The 23,746-nt window shown below is 45.0% G+C and overlaps 1 protein-coding gene across 9 annotated transcripts in view; it reads right to left on the reverse strand.

Annotated features, from left to right (window-relative positions):
- unc5a (unc-5 netrin receptor A) overlaps positions 1-23,746 on the reverse strand; it is a 157,830-nt gene that overhangs the window by 16,319 nt on the left and 117,765 nt on the right. For 6 of the 9 annotated variants that reach the window (XM_082547121.1, XM_082547123.1, XM_082547127.1 and 3 more), the window contains 7 exons: positions 22,634-22,801; positions 15,042-15,206; positions 9,286-9,516; positions 8,217-8,519; positions 4,117-4,204; positions 3,491-3,659; positions 1,097-1,330 (listed from right to left, as the gene is read on the reverse strand). In XM_082547121.1, the coding sequence (XP_082403247.1) occupies positions 1,097-1,330; positions 3,491-3,659; positions 4,117-4,204; positions 8,217-8,519; positions 9,286-9,516; positions 15,042-15,206; positions 22,634-22,801 (1,358 nt within the window). The remainder of the gene's footprint in view (positions 1-1,096; positions 1,331-3,490; positions 3,660-4,116; positions 4,205-8,216; positions 8,520-9,285; positions 9,517-15,041; positions 15,207-22,633; positions 22,802-23,746) is intronic. The other 3 variants (XM_082547122.1, XM_082547124.1, XM_082547125.1) reach the window with 3 other exon arrangements.

Raw genomic sequence — 23,746 nt, forward strand, 5'->3', positions numbered from 1 at the left:
CTGAGGAAAAACACTCTTTAGCTCCCGTGTCACATTCTTTTATACACAGTTCATGAGATTTTTCGCCAGGACTTTTCCTGAGTGTGCCGGCTATCATGTGATAGCAGCAGGGGCAAAACTGAAGCACAAACGGATAGACGTAAGGCATGAGAGTCTGTACACAGTTTCCATCTCATCTTCAACTCCCTGACTGTGAGAGCGCTAATTTCAGTGCAAGCTCCCATTGACTTTCGTTTGCCGATGTCCCGCAGACGTCCGTAGATTGCGCTTGTGGAGGGGAGGTTAGCCATTAAAGCCAGCGGAAGTGGACTCTAGCGGGAAGTGGCACTTGTGGCTGTGGGTGGTGTCAGAAGAAGAGGAAGAGCTCAGAGGGAGGGGGGGAAAAAAAAGAGGTGTGGAGAGAAAGAGCAAGAGAGAGAAAAGAGCGAGCGCACAGGGGTTGCTGGGAAAAGATTGGGACAGGCTCTCCTTTTAATTTACTAATTAACCATGCAAATGAAATCTTAACAGGCTACTCAGAGGCAGTCCTCAGGGGAGGGAGGAAGGCATTAGTGCTTGATTATACTCTGTCCATGTGGAGGGGGGGAAAAAAGCGAAGTTGAAATATGCTGTTGAACAAAGTGATGGGAAACTTCTCGGCCTGTGGCAGCCAAGCAGAACCACAGCTTGGCTGAAGGGAGTGAGATGTCTCCGTTGACATGGATGGAAAAAGAAAAGAAAAAAAAACAAACAAGAACAACAACCCAAAACACATACAATATATATTATGTGTTTAAGCTGGATGTGTGGATTGTTTCAACTGACTTAGGGTCTGTGTGTGTGTGGTGGCGGGGGGGCAACCATCATCTGAACAAATGGCACAATCCCGAACTGTACATGGTGTAATCAGGCCTGCGATATCATTCAATTTATCATGGCTGTGCCTACCTCCTACACGTCTGTGCCAGTTTCTGCTAACCTTTCAATGTGACAGACGAAGCTGTTAGACATAATAGTCCACCTATCGCTCAGCTGATTCGAAACCGGCCAATCTCAGGCCTCACAAACTGCCCGTCACACACAATAACAGGCAGCGCCACAATTTTCACAAGTTTACCTTGAAGACGTCCTGCGTGTCGTCCATGCAGTATACCCTGATGTTGTATTCCAGCGTGGAGCAGTAAGCGTCCGAGAAGAGCACCAACCTCAGGCGCTTGGCGGCGCCCATGTGCAGGGACTCGCCCACCAGGGCGAATGTACCCAGCTGCTCCGAGAAGAGCCGGCACGTCTCGGCCTCGAGCTGGCAGTAATAAGGGTCTGACACCAGCTCCTCTCCCATCAACAGGACGTCCTGGAAGAGGCAGGGGTGGGGGAGGAAGAAAAAACAAAGTGTGGATAGAAGGTCAGGCACCCAATTTATGTAGGAGGCAAGGGCGATGTGTTTGCCTGGATATCTGGTGTGTATGTGTGTTTGCAAAAGGCTTTTAGGAAAGCAGACTGGCGCAGTAGAAGGGCATCAAACTCTATTGTTCGTGCTGTGTGACAGAGTAACATCAAAGGTAAAAGGTCTTTAGGTAATGTTTAGATCAGGGGGAAAAAGGTCTTCTTTGATCTTGCTTCAGATTCCTTTTTCGCCGCACTACGACTTACTACATCCTGACATAAAGACACACACCTCCTCATACAAAGACATACATCCTATAGAACACCATCAGTTTCCTTAATAATGCATGAACGAGGTATTCAGTTAACATGAAAGGAGACTCGAACAGATTCCTGGCAAGAACAGACGCTTCTGCAGAAAGGAAAGACTGGAGGTGCACTGAATATTGGATTATCGGGATTGCTGGAATCTCCTACAACGATTGTTTCAGATTTGTTAAGAAAGGTGAAAACAACTTGCCAATTTATCTGCAAAACAACAGTCTTGCCTGATGGTGAAAAGTGCTGAAAAACACTAACAGGCAGTACAAGAATTAATTGGTGCTTTAATTTGCCACGGAGAACAAAAAAAATGACAGGTTTAAAACAAAAACAGAAAAAAAAACCCTCAGAAACAACACCTTGCATTTTTCATCGTCGTTACAGAGCTGAAATCCTGCATCGCAAATCCATCCTTAACAAGGATGAGGTACCTATGAAAATATCCCATTCCATCACAGTACGGGATATTTTTCATGAGATAATTCCACTGCTCTCTGAGATAATTTGATGGAGACAAATTGGACCCAAGGTGACAACATTTTCTCTAAAATCCCTTCATGCCAGTTGACTGACTCTACCCATTAGCCAATCAAGCTGAAGAGAGCATTCTGCCTGCCAAATGCCCAGCGAGCCCCTGTAGGATCGATTCAACCAGACACCATCTACATCAATAGAATTAGTATTGACACAATTCATTTGCTATGCAACCACAATGGAGTCTCACTTTTTCATCATCTTAATATTTCTACAGAGTGGAACAGAGACCGAGGTGGCTCAATTACGCCACTAAGCGCTCGCTCTACGAGCAATTCATTCCTCTTTCTCCCTCTGCAAGCCTGTTATCCATTTTCACTCTCTCGCCTTGCGTCGTCCTCGCCTGCATGGCGTTCTTCTAGATCTGCATTACCTGCCTGTCTACTTTTCCTCTCTCTCTCGATCTTATTTCTTTTCCCCCCCTTCCACTTTCCGTCACACTCCGCAGTTATTTCCACCCTCTCGCCTTCTATTCTCTTGTCCACCTGGCACTTTTATCCCCTTTGGTGTCCACGCAAGCCAGGCCGCTGGGCTATATTTGGTCCGGCCGATGATTAAAAGGGCTGGTCTAACCTCTGCCTCAGACAGGCCAATCCATCCCACAGACACCCCACCGCTGCCACACAGGGGGGGGGAGGGAGGCTGAATAATTTATGCACAATATCGAACATGAAAGAAGACCTAGTAACACTCTGAAGCCCACCAGCACCCTTTCCAATCTCTCTGGATTGTCGAGATGGTTACGCTACCTCAAACTGTGCTTGTTTGTGTGCGTGTACCTGTGTGTGTGTGTGTGTAGGCAGGTTCTTCCCAACTGCATCCTATTGGAGTCTGGCACTTCTGGTTACTTTCAAATTTCATGGATAGAAAAATGGGGAGGGAACTCTGTAATTGGAAGCCGCGGTCAGAAATGGTCAAGGAGCACTCAGAGGAGTACTTTGAGGATCAGTAATTTGCTTAGAGAATGTCTGTTTTGAGAAACATGTTGCTTAGCAACTCATCAGCTAGAGAGCCAGCGCTTCCAGGCTTTTGTTCAAGCCCCGATGAGAAAACACCTGATGGTCAATAATTTAAACCTGATGGAGTAGATGAGTGCCGGGTCAGAACTATCTCCGCTATATACCACTGAGTGCCTTTCAAGTCACTGCTGAGCAAGTTTGTACTTTTTTGGGGAGAAAAGCTCTGAATAAGTTCAGAAGACTTTACAAATTCACTGGATGGCAACTTTGTCTTTCTCCAAAGGATTTGTGCTGGAATGATAGTGCCGTCTTACCTCCCAAGCGCCCTCATAATTCTGCTTCTTAAGGCGCACGGCCCAGTTATCCAGGCATGCATCAAAGCAGTGGTCCATGCTGAGGATAACTGGCCGGCTCAGGACCACCCCCGGAGGGCCACAACTCACAATGGGGCTGAGAAGGGTCTGGCAGCCAGCCACGGGTAACCTACACCGGGGAGAGGAGCAAGAGAGAGCGATGGATGCTTTTCCTCATTGAGATATAAGTGAGAATTTATCGGTCTCTTGTAAGCAGGATATGATACTGTCACCTCTGCAAATTATCTAGCAGCTGTAACAGAGAATCATAAAAGCCTGCTGGACTCGCTGACTTGTCGCACCAAGCTGTGATGACTGAGTAATAACATGACACTACCGCGGCATGCTGCAGTGGCTGTGCCACGAGAGACTGAAGTGCAGCAAGCCAGATAAACAGTGTTTTCCCAAACAATTCATTTAACTTAAATAGTGCACATCCCGGTAAAAGGCTACGTTATTTATTTACATCCTTTCTCCACAGTACTGGCACAGACTGCTAAGCCGTTCCTAATGGAACAGTAGAGCATCAAAACAAACAGCCTAGTGGCAGGGAAGACTGCCAGTTAGACAGCGTTAAAGAGACCCACCTTAAATCTTCCTTCCTCTGAACAGTGAGATAAATCTCATAGATCTTTCCTCTGGGGATGGCCTCGGGAGGAATGAGCAGACTGATTCCTAATGCAAATAACAACAAAGGGAGAGAAGAGAGGAGGGGGGGTGAGCAGGAGGGAGGGAGGGGGACAGGCTCATTTGTTCAGAGTGAACAACGCTTTTGTCATCCCACAAAGGAAGCCAGCCTACTCGACAAAACTGTAAGGCTGCAAAAACAAAAAACAAATCTATTCTGAAGGTCAGAGGCAGCCTCCTTCAGGTACAGTAGATGCAAATCTCTGCACCGGCAGCCGAGGCGGCACACGTCCCCACGGTCAACAATTAGCTGAGACAAAAGCGCACGCTGCATCGCAGTTTAAATGTCCTCCGTCTGCCACCAAGTAGATAATTGAGACCATGGAACAGACTACTCCAGGAAAATTGCACTTCCCCAGGAGAGTGTAGGAATGCACACTGGAGAATAGGCAGAGCTATTGAAATAGCTTGAGTGTTGTGGCATTTGAGCTGTGTTTCCGGTGCCAAAATCATCCACTTAGAATCCCATTTTAAATGTTGTACAAATAGAGACTATGGGACACAATCTCAACAGTCTCTGCATGGTAAAACTGGGCCTCTATTCACCATAAAACATCTGTTTGAATAAGGCGAAGGTGCCTAAATGCTCACAGCCTTGTCTGAATCTATAAACCATGTCTTCCATGTGCCCACTCTGAAACTGTGCTAAATGACAGTATATCTGCTTTGAGTTGAAGCATAAAAGTGGTGAGATTTTTTTTCCCCCCCCTCTGTGTCCCACTGAGAAGATGGGTGCCAATGCGTGGTATAGTCAACATGGCTTTGAGTTAATCCATGCATAAAACATCTTCAAGAGAGTGGAAGAGAGGCACAGAGAGAGAGAGAGTGGTGGCAAGGAAACAGGAAGGAAAAAAAGGCCCCTTTCTTCCACAAGACGTACCAGCATCGGCTAATCTGGACAGTTTACAATGAGCCAAATGAAAACACTGTCTTCCAGTATAATTATATAAGCTCTAGTCGGCTAATGTGAAGAGGGGAAGCAAAATAGGGACTTAATGATGACGCGGTGGACTTTTTATATCTTTTATAAGGCTGATCTTTGCCGTCTTTTTCCCCCTTCTGTCTGTTCTCTTAGCATAAAACTGACACTTGTGGACATTGGCTACAACCCCCAACCAGCTCTGTCATTAGCCAAGGAAATAATTGGAATAATTTGTTATAGATTTTATTCCACATCTCTTTCGGGGCACGGCGTCTTCGGCACACACTCATTATATCTCATCTTGTCACTGCACTGAATGTTCTTTTTAGTTATTCATGCATTGCTGTGTAGATGTGGCTTGTTGACAAATATAAGCAGAATCGCTGTTTTTTTTGTGTGATTTAATGTTGGATTAGTGACTTTTTCGGTGTCCCGTCTTATTTCCCTCATAACTGATGGAAACTAATTTGTATCCCATACAGAAATACAGCCTGTGCACTTCATGGCTGTCCTGGCATGAACCTATTAGGAAACATGAGTTTTAAGGCTGAATAGTCTGCAGTGGGTTTCAACAAGACAGTAATGTTTATGGGACTGAGCAGTTATTGTTCAATTCTCCTTGCAAATGTCCAGTCACAGACACTAAAGCAGGTGTAATAAAACATATAAAGCCAACTCGCTCCCGCAGCATTTCCAAACACAGAGCAGATGTTAAATTGTTTAGATCATGTTTCTTTGTGAGCTTAAAGTATAGCTGTAAACAGAGGAACATCCTACAGAGGATTAAAGATGCCATTGCATGACACAAACTTACAATACAGGGCCCGAATAAAACAACTGTTTTTACAGTCCAAAGTTGTTGTTTTTTTATTCCACTTTTATGAATCACGTTTATAAGTTTGGGAGCAGTAAAGTGGAAATTGCTTTCAAGTTTGAGGTTTCACTTCTTATTACGAAGAAGCCAAGAGCTGTAAACAGAGAAACATACGGAGTGGTGGGTTAGCTGTTCTCTGTGCAGTGTTTGTGACTGTCATTCTGCATCAGCCGCTATATGGACCTCCAGGGCAAAATCAACTTCTCGAGACTGACAGATAGTCTGCTGCACCTTATGTCTGCAGCACAGTTGCCTGTTGTCACAAAGAGCTAACAAAGAAATAATGTATGGAGTGCTATTAGTTCAGCCAGCAACTGCATCTTTGGTAATAAATAATAATAGACGATAGCGTGAGCCTTCATCCATCCAAATGATGTTACCAAAGAGACGTAATAACACAGACTATAGAGAGGCAGCAACCACATCACAACGGGTTTCTGATCAGACCTTCTGATCATTTCCAACACCTGACATTTGATTTTAGGATAAATTCAAAACGTTAATTACTGTTTAAACTGAGCTATTGAAAAATAATAGTAGGTTTGTGAAGGTCCCGTCTCCCGTCATCCCCAACTGGTCACAGCAGATGGCTGCCATTATCTGAGCCTTCTTCTGTTGGACATTTCTTCCTGTTAAAAGGAAATCTTTCCTTCCCACTGTTGCTAAGTGCTTGCTCATAGGGTGATATTTTAATACTGGTGTTTTCTCTGTATTACTGTAGTGTCGTCACCTTACAGTATAAATTGCCTTGAGATGACTGCTGTTGTGACTTGGTGCTATATAAATAACACTGAACTGAGGTGAAGATCAATTTCTAGAGCAACCTTTAAATAAAATGCAAGCTGCATGTCTGTAGAACTTGCAGCTTGCATGCATTTTAAATTCTTCAATGTTACTTTTTGCACTCACTTTTTTTTTCTTGTCATAACTTTCATTTATTTTGATGTAATTCCCCATTTTTTTTGCACTTTTACACTTAAGGAATAAGAAAGTATCAAAGTTCTCAGGGTCCACCATTTGTGTCCTTTTAGCTCCTATTTTAGCCAAGTTCTCACAAGCACATAAGGGGAACCTTTGAGTGACTCAAATGTACATTTATTGGTCTATGCCTTGTATGCCCCTCATGTGGTGAGTGGCACAGCAATTTGGAAATGTATACATAATATTTATATATCTATATATATATAGATATATAAATAAACCAGCATAGAAATTATAGTAGAACTTTGATGTTAGCTTTAAAAATGATAGAAACAGGGAAATTGGTCCAGGCTTTAAGCCTTTATATGCAGCAGAGGAAATATAATGGAATTTTGACTCAGCAAAGCAAAATATAAAAAAATCTTCCCTAGCATTTCCTCTCAGCTACCTAGGGCATCCAAACAAACAGTGCAGCAATGTAGAGAGAAAATGCAGAGAGGCTGGAATAGGATTACAAGAAAGCAAAAGGCCACAACAACCAAAGCGGATCCAAATAGGCCTATTTCACAGCAGCTTTTTTCCATAAAATGTTGGCGAAACACACATACTAATGCCATTAACAGAGGTTCTGTTTTATTCAGGCACAAAGCCTTTATTAATGTGATTAGTAACACCTGTGTTTCCCTGCCATTTTATGTCAAATTGGCTGCAGTGTGGCTATGGTTTACTGAAAACCATTAGCCACAGGCCTGCACGCGCTGGTAATGTGGGCACGAAGGATTTGTTAGTCAGGATAATACATCATGTTCGGTGGTTGGAAAGCAAACAGAAAAAGATCCCCTGAGGGTACGAGGTTCTCAGGGGGACCACCCTAGTTAGCAGCAGAGCCTCAGGTGGGTAGAAAACTGTTTGGTAACCCCACACTACTTGCCCCGGGTAGTAAATACTTCCTCCTGATGTTAACCTTATTATTTCTTCTGAAAACACACATTAAGGCCCAGTAATGTACTGCACTGGTGTTATTTGGTCTCAGAAAAGGGAGCATTATGATGCAATATGACATCAACCAAAGCCTCCAATAAATAGCCAATAAATATGACTTTCTGTTTACAACAATAACAGACATGTAGCAACAGTGAGCTTTTTGTTTACAGGTGATTACAATATGTGAACAAAAGCTTAAGTGGAAGTTTTTTTTGTTTTTGTTTTCTAAGCCAAAACAATTGATCTGAACAGTGTGAGAGTTGGAATGAAACCTAAATAGACCTTAATGAAGAACCTACCTGTGTTGGGGATAGTCAGCCTGCCGCCTAGGAAGTTGAAGGTCCCATAGGAGGTGTTGGCCACATCACGGGGCAGCGTTTTAAAGTAGCTCTGGGTGGAGAGCCTGCTTACAAACTCGGCAGCAGCGTCAGAGTTGAGCTTGCCGTTGTGCAAGGTGTGTGAGCCGTTGGGAAGCGGGTCCAGCAGAGGCCCGTTGGTCATCGAAAACTTCCCGGTGGCATCGTGGCGAGAGCGCAGGGTGCCTTGATAACTGGTGGTGGTGGTGGTTAGATCAGGCTGGATGGTGAGTAAATGGGAGTTCTCTGTTTAGATGATAAAAAAAAAAAAGCAAAAACAGCAAAAGACAAAAGCAAACGTGTGAATCTCAAAGAGTGGTGGGAGGAAGGCTGGGGAGGGGAGGGGAGGGAAGGGGTCCCTACATCACAGAGACAGACCTCGCACTCTCTAAAGCTGTTGCGAGCTGCACAGAAAACCGAAACAAACACAGAAAAGAAGACACATGGCGCAGAAAACAAGAGCACTCGCACGCGCGCGCACACTCTCGACAATACACAAACACAAATTCCAGTCAAAGCCAGTCAATTCCCATCTTCTCTCTCTCTCCATTTCTCTATCACGGTCTGTCTCTTTAGCAACCACACAATCAATTCCAAACAGAACTCAGATGCAGCTTAGCATCCAGAATATATAAAGGCTTTTTTCCCCCCTCTCACACTGAATCACAGACACAGCAACCCAGTCCCCCATCTCCATCCAACTCAGACAGTTGTATTTCTATTACTCGCTGTTAAACCTCTGAGGCTCCACACAGGCAGTAAACAGAGTGGGTACATTTCCTGACAATAAGGTGCTGGCGAAACATAATGTGTCAGGCAGGCAAATAAACAGCTCGTGCACCACACACACGCAACATAATAAATCTCGCTTAGACCACAATCCACTGAAAACAAATTCGCGCCACCTCCACAACCACAAACAAACAGCACCGGTGGTACATGTAGATGAGTGCGGCACAGTCACTGTGGCGAAGACGGACAGACGAAAGCGGAACAAAGAACAGTGTCCTACTGCTGTGGGGGGGAGGCCTGCGTGACCGCGGCGCCCACACACCTGGCTTGCTGGGCTTGATGCCCATGGGCTGGAAGCCAGTGGTGAGGATGGAGGAGTCGGCCACGTCGGCATCCAGGCCTTCCTTCTTGCGCCTGTAGACCAGGACGACCACAATAAGCAGCAGGGTCAGACACAGGGCCACGGCCACCATGCCCACGTAGAGCGCCACATCCTCAGCTCCGCTCACGGCTGCAAAGGGGAGGACAAAAAGAGGAAAGAAAGAAGAGGAGGAAAAATTACTAATCAAGACTGGAGGATGCCCTCTGGTGTTCAGTGTTAATGTCATTTTGAGCTGCTGCAACATGTTCTGTGCAAAGGTCTCACTCGAGGACCTGTTTAATGGCATGAAGCATTCCTTCGCTGCCACCTAATGTTGCTTGACGCCTTCATAAAAAGTTAAGGGAGCCAACATTATCAAATACTGCAGGCCAGAATTTCTAAAACTCTGAGGTCTCGATGTCAAGCTGTGGGGAAAAAAAGCTAAACAGGAAAAAGCAGTTTCTGAAGCAGATTTTCACCGTTTCACTGTCACATTTTTTCATTTCTGCACCGGATAAATATATCTTAGGCCAGCATGTTCTTTTACCTCTCTTTCTCTAAGCACACAACACCCCAAGAGAAACAGAGAGGGGAAAAAATGAAGCATTTGCTTATGAAATTCTAACTCCTCGTATTGACTGCCTGTCTCACAAATGCACAGGAGTGTCTTTCTCCCAAAAGTACAGTATGAAGCTGACAGCCAAGCTGAGACAAACATCAATGTGTCTGCTTGTTTCTGTCTATGCACTTGTGTGTGTGTGTGTGTGTGTGTTTGTGTGCAAGTATGTGTTTTGCAGCAGAATGGGATTTGCCACGGCTGTCTCCCGGGGCTGGGGGAATTTGGTGGTGGAGGTGGAGGATGCTCCTGGAGCCTTTGTGGAGGGCCATTGTGCTGGTGAGCCACGGGGGCGTAGCGCTGTCAACTGAACACAGTCAAGGAGGGGACGCGCTGAACAGCGCAGCTTTGAGGGATGGAGAACAACAGCAAAGGTTAAAGCACTGCAGGCTGGCATGTGGTGAGTTGACAACAAAAGGAGGAGAACAGGAGCAGGGAGCGCGAGGGGAGCAAGTGTACAAGAAAGAAAACGCAGAATTAAAGAAGACTAAAGCGAAGACAGCGTGTGCCTGCGACTGACAGCATGTGGGATTTGCATTTCAGCAATGAGCAGCAGTAACACGTCCAAAAGGTTTGTGTCAAAATCAACCTGATTACCATTAGGTTTGTCATCTTTTGATAAATATCTCCAGGCTGTCACCACTGTGTAATCCTACTGCATGACAGGAGCCGCGCTCAACCTCAGAAACGCAGATTTGACAAGTTTTAATTGGTGTTTGTAAATCTGTGACACGAGAACGCCACAATTGAATTAGCGGAGCGCTAAAAGTTGACGAGAGAGAGAAAGGGAGAAAAAAATAAGCTCCCTTTCTGTCTGCAGCTCTCATTTCTATTCATCTCTTTACATCAATTTGTCCTTGCCTCTCCTTTTGCCTTGAAAAATCCATCTTTGGACAAAGCTGCCTGACATACCCAAGTGTTTAAGAGAAATGCCAGAATCTATTTCATGGGTGATTATCTCAGTACAATCTGATACTTTAAGTAGCGGATTATATACAGCCAACCTCTATGGCAGCTCTTCGTAATGCCAGAGATCTCTTGACATGTAATCGATCGCGAATGACTGGCTGAAGATAAACACGAGACTGTGTGTTTTGTTCGTGATGCTACGTAGCACACCTGCACATAACACACTTAAAGCATGAGGACTCTTATCTGATGCATTCAACCTTCCTCCACCTCTCCTCTTGTCCATTTACCTGCCTTTGCCTCGCTCTCCTTAGAGAAGCACCGAGGTGCTTAACTGCAAGAAGCCTGGCTAAACTTTCCCTCCCTTTCACAATGAGCTCCAAAAAAAGAAAAAAGAAAGAAAGAACAAAAGGATGAGAGAGACTCTGGCTGAACTTCTCATTAGAGTTCCCAAATCCAATTGTCTTGGCGAGCCAAAGGCCAGATGATGCCGTGATATTTGAACTTCTTGTGCTGCAGTCTGCTGGGAGATGTGTAGTTTGACTAAAGACAAAGCAACACCCGTCAGTGAGGAGACGAGCCAGCTGGTTTCCGCTGATTGGATAAACATAGCCTTAGATTGGCCGGTTGCTGTTTACTTGCTAAGGGCACACCAAAGACAACTGGCTAACCTCAGATGCAAAGATCCAGTATCTCGACTCTTCCCTTTTCCCAGCATCCTCGCGCCCAGACAATAAAGCCAGCCAGTCAATCAAACAGCTCTTCCTTCTTTCCTTTCTCTCTATTCTGGCTGTAATCTCTGGTGGCTTATCAGAGCATCGCTGAGTGAAGTTTTATCTGACCCGCCAGGTGTCCTAGCGAAACGATCCCGATGCTCACAACAACCCTGACCAACAACTGCTCTCAGCTCCTCCTGGCCCCACTCATTGATTTTCATGATGCCAGCCAATAATTGAAAGGACATCCATCACAGTTTAATTGACATAGCTAATCAGGTTTTATAATTGGATGGGCTTTACTTTAGTCCCTCTCTCACACTCTCTCTTTCCAATCGCACTCCACACCAATTTACCTCTCTTCCTCTCCGCCATCAGTCGTTCCATCTTTCATTTCCACTTGCCTTAATTGCTGGCAAAAACTTTTGATTCTCTTTGTGTGTGACCTCTCGTCATGAGTGACACCCGCCTGAGGATAATCTGTGGATGAGATGAGCTTTTTTCAGAGTTGACCTCAGGCCAATCTCTCTTTGCGCCCGTCTCCACGAGCTTTTGCTTCAGCTCCTCAGATTCGCTCCGGGGCTGGCTGGTAGGGGATCAGTTTCTGACTCGAGATGGGCCGGTATAATTCATCTCCTCTAAGGCGGTGTATCTGGCTCCTGTTGAAGTTTGGACTCTGGCTGTATTGACAGTCAGCACAATGACCGCACCTGATAGTCCTCCACTCTCTCTGCCTGCTTTTTTCCCCCCCTCTCTCCTGCATTGATAAATAAGAGTTTTGGAGCCTCCTGCGCCTCTTTCCCGGGCATTTATCAGGACACCTGAGAATATATTTCATCCCATGGCCAATCCTAGTCACTCGCCCGAAGATGAATAACACAGGAGTTCTTAAGGTCAGGGAAATATGGCTACTAAAACTCTCAACGCGAACGTGACTATTACTATCTCCACAATACAGTCGTCCCATCCCTCAGCAGGCTCTGGTGAAATATGGCCCAAAATAAATGTCCGGCTATTTTTCACAAAGCACCGTGACCCTGCTCTGACAAACAGAGCGGTGACGGAAAATCTCAGCCTCCGCGCCGCCAAATTAGCTCTGAAATAAAAAAAAATAAATGCAAAAAAAACCAAAAAAACAAGAACAGGCTGAAGATAAATTAACAGTTTGATGTGTTTTGCTCAATAATTTGTGACACATCCCAAAATGGGATGCTGCTGCAAATTAAGTTCATTACCTTCATTACACACATTAAGCCGAATAATTGTTTTTATGTTGTCCTAATTCCCTGCGCCTGAGAAAACGAGCACCATTATTTTCCCTCCACTCTCCTTTCTCTGCCCTCTAACACCTGTCTCCCATTTTGGTTCTGCCATGCTGCCCGCATATTTATTATTCCCCCTGCGTAGATTTTGCATAGAGTATATGTTTGGGCTTCACTTGTTTGTTTTATGAAAATGATCCTTCCTGGGTCAGATTGCTTTTCCAGCTTTGTGTTGCACATTTATTCTCATGTACATCTAAAAACAATAACCTCATCGAACGCGTTTCATTTCTAGCTTAATGAGGGAGATTAGACGTGTCTGTGAGGTCCTCAGACGCAGAGTGACTGTGGTTCACTGTGCAGTTGTTGTGTTAGATTGCGCTGGGAGAGCAGGGTGCCTTTTGTTTCAAGGAGGGGGAGTTTTCCATCTCAGCTAATAGCCTGCAGACATGGTTGAAGTATGGGAGTTGCTGACAAGCCAAAACCATCTTGCTATTTTGCTTATTATAATACTTCACACAGCAATTGTCTATGGAAACACATCTGCTGGGAACAGATTGGGACAGGCATTCTTCAGAGGCCGGCGCTCCGCTCTGCTCTGTCAGTGTAAATACTGAGTGACTCTGTGTGTGCGTTTGCTCGACTGTGTGTGTGTGTGTGTGAAGAACAATGACTGGCATCTTTGTGTATATATCTTGCTTCTCTTGGGAGGAGCTGCTGACCTTTGATGATGGGCTGACTGAACTCCCTGGTTCACTGCACCAGCCAAACCCGGCTATCGGTGGACACTCGCACATACGTGCACTTGCTTGCGTTGCACTAACACATGCAGCACACAATGCAGGATTCGCATGCAATTCCAAACAATCCTCGCCAGCCAAGCATCGGTCTATTTGATCACATCAATCACAGCAAAATACATAATTCAGTTTATTAATTCAGTGGCCCATGTCAACTGAATCCCCATTAAAACTCAGTGTTTACCATGCAGATCAGCCAGAGAGCACACTATTTATAACATTTTCTCTATGAGACGCCACCCAGAGACTCATTGTGGGCAACATGCAGTATCTTTCTGTCTTTGATATCTGTAGGAAGTGACAGAGCTCTCCCTTCATGTCCATCTGTTCTGCAGAGAACCCCGTGGTGTCACTTTTCCACTCAGCTGCCGTCTCCGGCCATATGAGCCTTGCCCTTTCTCATCCTGACAGTATGCACATGCCCTATTAATGACACGCAGGGGAGTGGCACCACAGTATAATCTGGCTTGAATTAAACAGAAAAGTGCACATGCATTCCCCTACGCTTTAATATACGCACAATATGAGATTAATCACAATTTTAAATGCACCAGTGTAATTGATAGGTTGTGTTGTAATCAGAGGAGAGATGCTTTTATTCCTGGTTTTATTAACAGGTCATAGAGCAACACGGCACCAATATGCAAGGTAGGAAAGAAGGTACATTACCCAATGATAATTAGAAATGATCATCTGAAAAGGTCACACAGGTGGGGATGAGCCAGCAGTGGGCTGCAGATTAATCTTTTGTCTGTACGAGTGTTTAATGAGATGGACACCTTTCCTTCACGAACTCTTTGTAAGATGAACTCAACATCTATGACAAAAAGGAGGCTTCAAGCGTTTGATCGGATAAAAGGAAGAGGATGAGGAAGAGGATCCTTTTTTTCCCCCAAAATGGAAAATGTTTTTTAAAAAATCAAGTAAAAAGCCTTTCCCTCCTATTCCCTTCTAGCATTTACCTGAGGGGCTAATTGATGCTAATGTTGTACACCTGTTCTCTTTGTATTGTTTGTGATCTACTTGTTATAGCTGATGAGGTTGTGAGACTGAACCCTGTTTAATATTTACCTTTGAATAAATTTTTCCACTTCAGCCTTGAGTGGCATGCTTCTTTTTTTAAATTAACAGTGTATAATCTAGCAAAAGCTCTCAGATGCTGTTTTGAGTGCATTTATTGGTTTTTAAAATGTTCATTTGCCACTCATCAGCTCAGTTTTAATACACAAATACATAACAAAACAACCATCTACTGATCCTTGTGCCAGAAACTGGCTAAAAAAAAAACATATCTAAAGTAAATGTTTTGTATTGTTTCACTGAGTTGAAGAGTGAGAGTTATCTTGTGGTGCGTGGGTGGTGGTGCACTCACTCTGTGGACACTGCTCGCTGGTACAGTTGAGAGACTGGAGATCAAGCCCCTGGCAGTCTTTGCCCCCTGTGCCAGGTGAGGGCTGGGTGCACTCTCTGCTCCTCCACATCGAACAGTCTGCGCCACATGCTGACCACTTGCTCCACTCGCTCCAGCCTCCGTCCACTAGAAAAAAACAATATAAAAAAATAAAAATAACAGTGGTGAAACACATGCACAGCAGCTAAAACTCAAACGAATTCTCTTCAAACAATTTATTTCAACAATAAACCGGGCCATAACTCCCCTTTTTTCAGCAACAACATGAACTGGTGGAAACGGTGGCGCCAAACTATCTGTGTATTTGCGTGCGAGACGAGAACAAGTGGTTCAACACTCTGTTGCCATTCTGTGTAAATCTAAAATGGAAACCTGGTAATGAAAACCTTTTAAAGACATGCAAATCCACTTGCACACACTCAAATCCAGCAGCTGCACAGAGAAACCAAAGCGTGTAGAGCTGCTGAGGAGAGCCATATTGTCTCTATTCTGTTTTCTTTGTTTATTTTCAGCATGGAAATCAGATGCAACTAAGTTTAACCCCACTGGTGCAAGTGCGGCCTGGTAAACCAAGCTGCCAACAAACCAAAGGGAAAAAAGTAACCTCTGAGCAAGCGGTCCATATAGGGTTGGGCGATATGACCCAAAATTCATATCTCGATATTTTTTAGCTGGATGGCGATATAAGATATATATCTCGATATTTTTTTTAAGCCATAAAGTAAGAACAAAAAGAGTTCTTAGTCAAAGCTGTGTCCCAGATGTCACACAGGCACTTTTATTAACATACAGCACAGATGTACATGAAAAATTACTCAAAATTAAATTATGAGCATTCATTAAATAATAATGCTCCATAAATAAAAGAAAACAAGGTTGTTTTTGTGCTAAACAAAGAGCTCACAATTGTGCAGTCAAAATGTAAACTAAAAGACGCTGAGCGTAATAACAAAGACAGACAGATTTTACAGCTGCTCTGTTCCCAAGTTTTACTGTGTGACTGATAGCCTGGAGTTTGAAATCCGCTTCATAACCACGTCTCTTACAGGTGCCATTTATGGTCCTTATACACACACACAATACGGTAATATTACGTTGATGCACAGTACGTATCACTCCGCGAAGCTCCTCGGTAGCCGTAATGCGCCGACAATCTATCAAGCGGTGCAGCTCCGTAGCTTACCAAAGTCGTACTCAAACATTTTTGACAGATTGCTGAACGCCGTGTACCACATAAAATCGGTTCGCGGCCACCAAGCACAACCAGAATTCATACATAAGGCGCGCTATCAACTTTTGAGAGAATGAAAGGATTTTAGGGTTAGCGCTGTTAGCTCGTTAGCGCGGTTAGCTCGTTAGCGCGGTTAGCTCGTTAGCACGTTGACGCCGTCCAGCCCCACGCATGGGGCGATGCGCAGTAACTCGTTAACGGAGATTTGCCGTGTCCATCTTGTCGCTGCCTGCACGTGAAGCGATGGGGTAGGAGGGGGAGTTGTCTTCAGTGAAGGCGAGGCGGAGTAACGTTGCGTAGAGACAAAAGTGGACGAAAGAGAGGCAAACTTGCGGCTCCACAACTATAATTATAACGTAACATAGACTATATCGATATAAAGGATATTGTCACATCTTATATCTCGTATAAAAATATATCGATATGTTTTAAAAACTCGATATATCGCCCAGCTCTAGGTCCATACATACGCAAGAATATAAGTTTCAGATTTCTCATACACCCAGCACAACATAATATAACATTTGAGAGAAGGAACCATCTCACCCTTGTTTGATTTCTTTGTCAAGATGCTAATATAGCGCCTGCGGTGTTGCCTGAAGTGCATCCGAATGCATGACAAAATACATGTGGTATTACTCTGAAAAGAAGAGAAAGTACATTACACCTGCAGCCTGACCATAACTTCAAACAGCCCACAATGAGCACAATGGAAATGGGCCCGTAATAGTTCGGAGCACGCTTGGCTGTAAGAAATATCAGCAGCTTTACCACATACAGAGAGGAAGGCCATTTTGCAAAGGTGGGGGTAATTTGGCATTGCGGCTGGTGCGGGCGGTGGCCGGGAGTAATATTGAGAGTGACACAGCGCCAGGTCTGGGGAAGGTTACTATAGGGCTAATGGGAAAAAGAGCAATAATGAGCTCTCATGGGGGAAAAAAAGGAAAAAAAACACCACTGTCTCACTCTTTCTCTCTCTCCCAAATGTAAGGGTGAAGGGGACCAGACGAGAATTACCTGAAAACACACACACGCAGTAAATGCACACCTCTATGACAGCAGCAACCCTTCCCCTGGCTGACCTAAGGGCAAGGAAACCTTAGTGCTCATTAATCCTAGCAATAAAGAGTGCAGGGGGCATGACCTGCAGAAAGCAGCTCTGACCCACTGCAGGTCATGAAGCTTTGGTTAATAAAACATAAGTGAGATGTTACTGAGGGCGAGGGTACCTGTTACTGCATAACTGTATCAACTAATGATTTTATTTGCTTCGCAAGCAAATCCCCAATTGGAGAAATGAGATAGAAAAACACCGCGAGCGCACAGGGTGAATTAAACCCTGCTCCCACACAAGTCTATGTGTCGGTCCGAGTGCGTGTCCGGAAATGACAACCACAGAATGAGAGACTATTTTTGTGCAAGAGCATATGTGTGTGGTAGGATGCTGACACAGCTTGGGTCCTTTTTTTTTTGCATTCAGATCCATTTGGCAGAGAGCGCAGAACCAATCAGATAATTGTCCTTGTTTGGCATTGAGTGGACCCATCCGTGGGCCAGTGGGCTGATTATCCAGGCTGGGAATGAGAATGATTGAATAGCGAATTACATCCTAATGAATATATTATGTCGCCCCTCAGTTTATCCACACCACGGTGAAATAAAGGGATGAGATCAACATCTGCCCTGATGAGGTGATGAAATTCTACTTCTCTTATCCCCACCACAAAAGCAAGACTAATCGCCATGCAAATGACATTTTCAAACAAGAGGATTGGCGTGGCAACAAAGTGAGAATGTGGATGAGACAGAAGCACTGCGGCCCAAGGCTAAGGCAAATCAAAGAAAAATGAAGATGCATAAACAGTCCTTGATGGCCTGGCTCTGAACGCCGACTCGAGAAACAACAACAAAGTCAAGATTTAACGCTAAAATTAGAGCCACACCTCATACTTCGTTTCTTCTCAGAATCCACATAAGAAAATGGTTCTCCACAGAGACAGTTTTCCTTATCAAATCCCCAGAAAGAGATTGTTAGCACTCCTGCAAAAGGCACCGCAGCCGATTTTCAATCATCTGGCACCGCAGGTTTCAGGTCAGCCAGGTCGCCGAGGAGGGACAGTAATACAATAACCCAGTGGCAAGCGCCCGTTTGGACATGTTGCCAAGGGGAGAAGCAAAAGGAATCTAACCATTTTTTAAAGGTCAGTGGGAGGGCCTGTTTAAAGCGTCGCTGTTCAAAAATGACAGCGACGCTGATGAACACAGTCCGAGATCATCAAGCACCCACGGTTTCTGTGTCCTTGAGGGAACCCGAGGAGGTAGACAACTATCACCGAGACCAGCAGGCCTCTGCTTCCACTGTCCTGTCAACACACATGTGTGTAAGCACCACTAATCCCAGTGCTCACAAGCTGATGGTGGCGGGGGGGGGGACAAAAAAACAACCACAAAACAGCCACAGATGGCTTTGATAGCTCAGCCACAGAAGTGGGTGACGCAACAGAGATTAATCGCCCGCCAGGAGGCCCGTATTTCTGATAAACGTAATAAAAATGAAATCTTAACATTAGATGTTTCTTGCTTGCTTATTTAGGAGTAGTGTGCAATCAATAACTGAGAAAAGCAACATTTACCCCCGATTTTGACGAAACCACCAAAAACTGACGAAAAAGCAACAGAGTGAGATATGAAGAGGGTGCGCCAAAGAACACAAAGAAACCAAATGGCACCAAGTGATTAAAAATGATGCAAGGCTGTCACCAGATGGCCACCATCTTTTCACACTGAAATAATGTGTTTTTCTGCAACATTTATTTTCCGTTGCCTTTATTTATTCCGCGGATAAAATATGGAGTTGCCTCAACAATCAATGATAAAACACGAAGAAAAACACGACTGTTTACTCTCAGAGTAGAATTAGACTTTTGCCTGCAGTGCAGACAGCAGACATACGGGCGCTAACTCGGATGTCTACGACGCGTACGTGCACGGAAATGCGCACGGATACGCCAGCCCTCCGAGTCTGTTTGTTTTCCATCTCGCTCAATTCTCACGACTCCTGTGGCAAGCCTGAGGGATCTGTGCTATATTTAAATAATTCACAGGAGTTCGAAATCTCTTCAGGTTGTTTGGTGTTCAAACGCAAATCAAGCAACAGTTTAGTTCATTCGTGCGTGGTGGGCGTCACTGAATCGCTTCCAAAACCGGGGACTTAACTATTTGCTGTTGGCTCAGGTTTAATGTTTGTCTTTGCTGGAAATGTTGGCGTGATCTGACATTTTGCCATGACTATTGGCTCTGACCACAAGTCAGCGCAGGGCAGTCGATGAGAGGGAGACGGATGGACTGCAGAATTATGTGGGATACTTCTGCAGGGATATGCTGGGATGGAGACAAAAGAAATGAAGGAGGCAGCGAGAGGAAAGCGAAATGGAGATAAGCCTTTGCATAGCTTGGCTACTCGCTGTCTCAAGTGTTGATATGCTCTGCTCTGAGCCTCAGGCTTCAGCCTCAGCTGCCTCCTCCTCCACAGCTCCCTGTGTCTCTCTCAGCATGGAGCCCATCTGATCTGCCACACAGGCCTCCGCCAACTCTCATTAAACACTTTGGAGACTTAGACAAAAATACAGATGAGCCTCTCGAGCTTCACACTTTCCTGACGAGAGGTGGGAGCTCGGATACAAGAGTCATTGTGAACAGATACGTGGAGGGTTTTATTACTGAAGAGGCCGTCTGTGTCGGTCCGCGGAGGTCGATATAATCCATGGGTGAAATATGCCTCAGCAACTATACTCTGAAGGAGTCGTGCTACTTTTTGAATGTGGAACAATACATGGCCATCAGCATTTTACCAATAAATACATAAAGGCTCGGATGGAGGATGCAGAGACAAATTAAAGCCTTCGCATGCCGTCGGTTCCAAATTAAAACTAATTTGTTTCCAGCCAATATTCATGCGGCTCTTATCCCTAAAGGACGAGTTAAGCAAATTTAAGAAGCCATCTCTGCACTTCATAATAGGCTTTCACAGTATAAGCACCTAAAAACTCAATATATTTTTTCTATAAACCATTTCAAAGACCTAATGCTGAGAGCTAAATGCACTAGAGAGAACTAATGATGAAAAAAAACTTTGTCTAGATAATTAATGAACTCTTGAAACAAGACCAGCATTAAATCATGAAATTTTTAAGTCATAGCTCAAAAACAAAGCCGGTGTAGTAAAAAAAGTTGCCTTTTAAGGCCGACTTTAAAAAAAAAATCCCACTACTTCTGACTCCAAATGTCAGCTACGTCTAAATAAGTAACATCATGTCTATCTGCAGTGTCACAGCTTCCCATGTAATTCATTTTTCCTCAAGTTGCCTTCTCCTAAAACGGACTGAGCTATAAGCACGGGGATGAATAAAGTTCTCATCCGGTAACAAGTGATGCATCTGCCAGGCTGCTCTGTCCTGTCGCCCCTTCCTGAGGCAGGTGTGTTAATCATGCTCTTTATTAATTAAAGAGAGGTAGACACACAAACACGTACATAGGGGCAGTGAATCCGTTTGTGTGTGCGTGCTGGGTGGCAAAAGCGACAGGAGCTGTCTGTCGGTTCACCTTCGACTAACTTCAAAGGCACGTCTGTGAGTACACAAAAGTGGCGGTGCCACTTGTGATGGGAAACAACAGCTCATCATTCCCCAAGCTTTGCTACGGTGGACTTCTTGGCCTTGAGTGGGGGGAGAGAGTGAAGGGGGAACCCCTCTCCCCAGCAGACAGCTGGGGGCTTCACTGATGTTCCCCACAGCAGACAGGTAACGAGTGACAAAAGGGGGCAGAGACGAGCATCTGTTGCCAAACAACAGGGCTGATAGGGGTGCGAGCGGGGTCGCGGTGCTCGGATGTCTCCCATCAAAAGGAGAAAAAATTGAGTTCTTTCTCCCTCAAAATCTCTATAAACTGTCTTCACAGAGTACAATGTAATTTTTGTCACAGCACTCCCAATAGTTGAAATGAAACACTTTCTCTTTGTGGAACAAGAGGAAGATGGAGGGAGGGAGGAAGGGGGTGGGTGGGTTGGCCTAACAATAGCCGCTTGGACTGACATTAATTTCTTTAAGCTCATGAAGGTCAGTATCCCGCTTTGCTGTAGAGGAATGTCAAGCATCCCTGGGCACCTCTCTAATTCAATTACTGGTTGCTCCAACTCCAGTAATTCCAAATCCACCCAGGTCCTCACTCTGACTATGAATCCCTGCTTCCCTTTTGTCTTCCTCCCGCCGTATTCAGGCAGGCCATGTTACTTACAGTCGTGCTTGACATCTAGTGATGTCTTTACATGCTAGATGTGTAAGACAACACCCTGATTCACTGAGGAAGATAACCTCTGTTTTAGACAGGGAAAAGCTGCCAGTGCCAGGGGTGTTGTATTTCCCTCCCTGCTATTTACTGCGCGTGGGAGATTTCTCCTGTGGTCAGCATGGCTGCTGTGCCCCAGCTATACGTCTGCACACTGATCTGTTGGCAGACAAACAGCCAGCTCCTGCGCACACAGTCAGGCTTTCTCTACTTCTTTTTCAGCTTTCCCCGTTCTCTCTCTCTCTCTCACTCCGGGCTTTGTTCTTGCTTTCCTTACACTGTATCTGATTCCACCTGTCTCTATCCCTGCCTACACCTTACACCTCGTTTTTTTTTTTTCTCCCAAGCTTGCTCTCTCCCTCGCTATCTCTCCCTTTGTCAGGGGCCTAATGTGGGACTGCAAATGAAGCAGCTTGACTTCCATCTCAGGCTACCAGGGATCAATATGTGTTGCTCACTATCAGGCAGGACACTCTCTACCTCTCCGATGCTCTCACGAGGGAGGATGGCCAAGCAAATGAAACGCCCTCAACTCCTCGCACGCAAACATCGCACAAAGGGCGACATAATTCAGCTTTTTAGTGTCCGTATTTACTACATAATTTGAGCAGCAAACAATAGTGACAAAATAACGTGGCTGTAACCGTGTCTCCTTAAGCAGACGGGTCTCTGAAAGAAAAGCGGTGTCTGCATACAGTGCAAAAGATAAAGAGGTATGTGAACAAAGTGCGATAATAATAAATCACTTTTAGCATGAAGCCTTACTGTGCAGACTAATAGGCTCTGACGTTGCGGTGTAAGCGGTCTAACTGCAGGAAGCAATAAAGCCTGACATCTAAGAAAAAAAAAATACACTGTGTTGGTACAAAAAAGCAGCCAAAATAAAGATGAAGTGATGACTTCTAGATGCAAAAAAATGCAAAAAGGAAGCCACAGGAAGCCAAGCGCCACAGGACAAACAGGGTTGCCTGGGAGTTACCTGGACAGGTGGCCACACAGGCACTTTTCTGGACGTTCTGCCCCTCACAGGATGTGCCTCCATTCAGTGGCGTGGGGTTGGTGCAGCTCCGACTCCTCTTCTGCCAGCCACGCCCACACACGGCACTGCAGGACGACCAGGTGGTCCACGTGGACCAGCCACCGTTGACTGTCAGACCAGTGCCAAGGGAGGAGGGGGGGATATGGAGGGGTGAGGTAAAGGGGGAGGAAGGTTGTGAGGGAGGGAGGGTTGGATGAATGAAGGGACAGAGCAGCCAGGATTACCCGACATGCACTAAGGAAAAATAGGCGCGCTGCACTAGAATAATCAAGACTGCTGTTACGCTCTTTGCAAGGTGAACAAACAGAAGCGCGAGAGCAAAAGGGTCGCTGGAGCTACACGAACTGCAGTGGAAACAAAATGGCTTCAACAGGGAGCAGAAAAATCGGACGGCGCTTTCCCGGTTTCCCCTCTGAGGAAGGCTGCGAAATAACTCGTGGGCACGTTACATATCAGAATCTCCCCTCTGAATTTCACAGAGATAATACGAGGATATAATAACATAATTGTAAAGCCATTCAATTTAAAACCACACTGTCACAGTCATACGTGCGTAAAAGCAACAAAACCATCAACAACGTCTCCTCCTGGGAACAGCCAACACACTGCTGAGATATAAATGCATCACGGTTGTTCCACATATTCGGACTGCGTCCTTCACACGTTCGCCGCTGATTTCACACCACAACATATCATTCAACGAAATCAAGTAGGCTTATCTTTGAATTGGAGAGACCACCGCTGTATAATTCATTCCTCTTTTATTTTTTTTAAGACGAGAAACTCAAAAAACTCTGAATTTCTGTTATTATCGCCACTTGTCAGAGCAAACTTTAACCATCCATTGCAACTTAATTGGTACTATGTCTCTCAATCATGCCAGGCGATTACATCAAATCATCCTGTATCTACCGTGTTTCCTCAGACATTCCTGATTTATTGACTTGAACAGCACTGTCGTTCTCTCTCTGTACATACTCCCTTCCTAATTTCCCCCTAACACTCCCCTCTGCTCGTCGTGGCTGAATCATTTCCTTGCCCTCTCTTTGCGAT

Source organism: Aulonocara stuartgranti (assembly GCF_965226115.1).
Source record: "Aulonocara stuartgranti genome assembly, chromosome: 2".
Lineage (NCBI taxonomy): Eukaryota > Metazoa > Chordata > Actinopteri > Cichliformes > Cichlidae > Aulonocara > Aulonocara stuartgranti.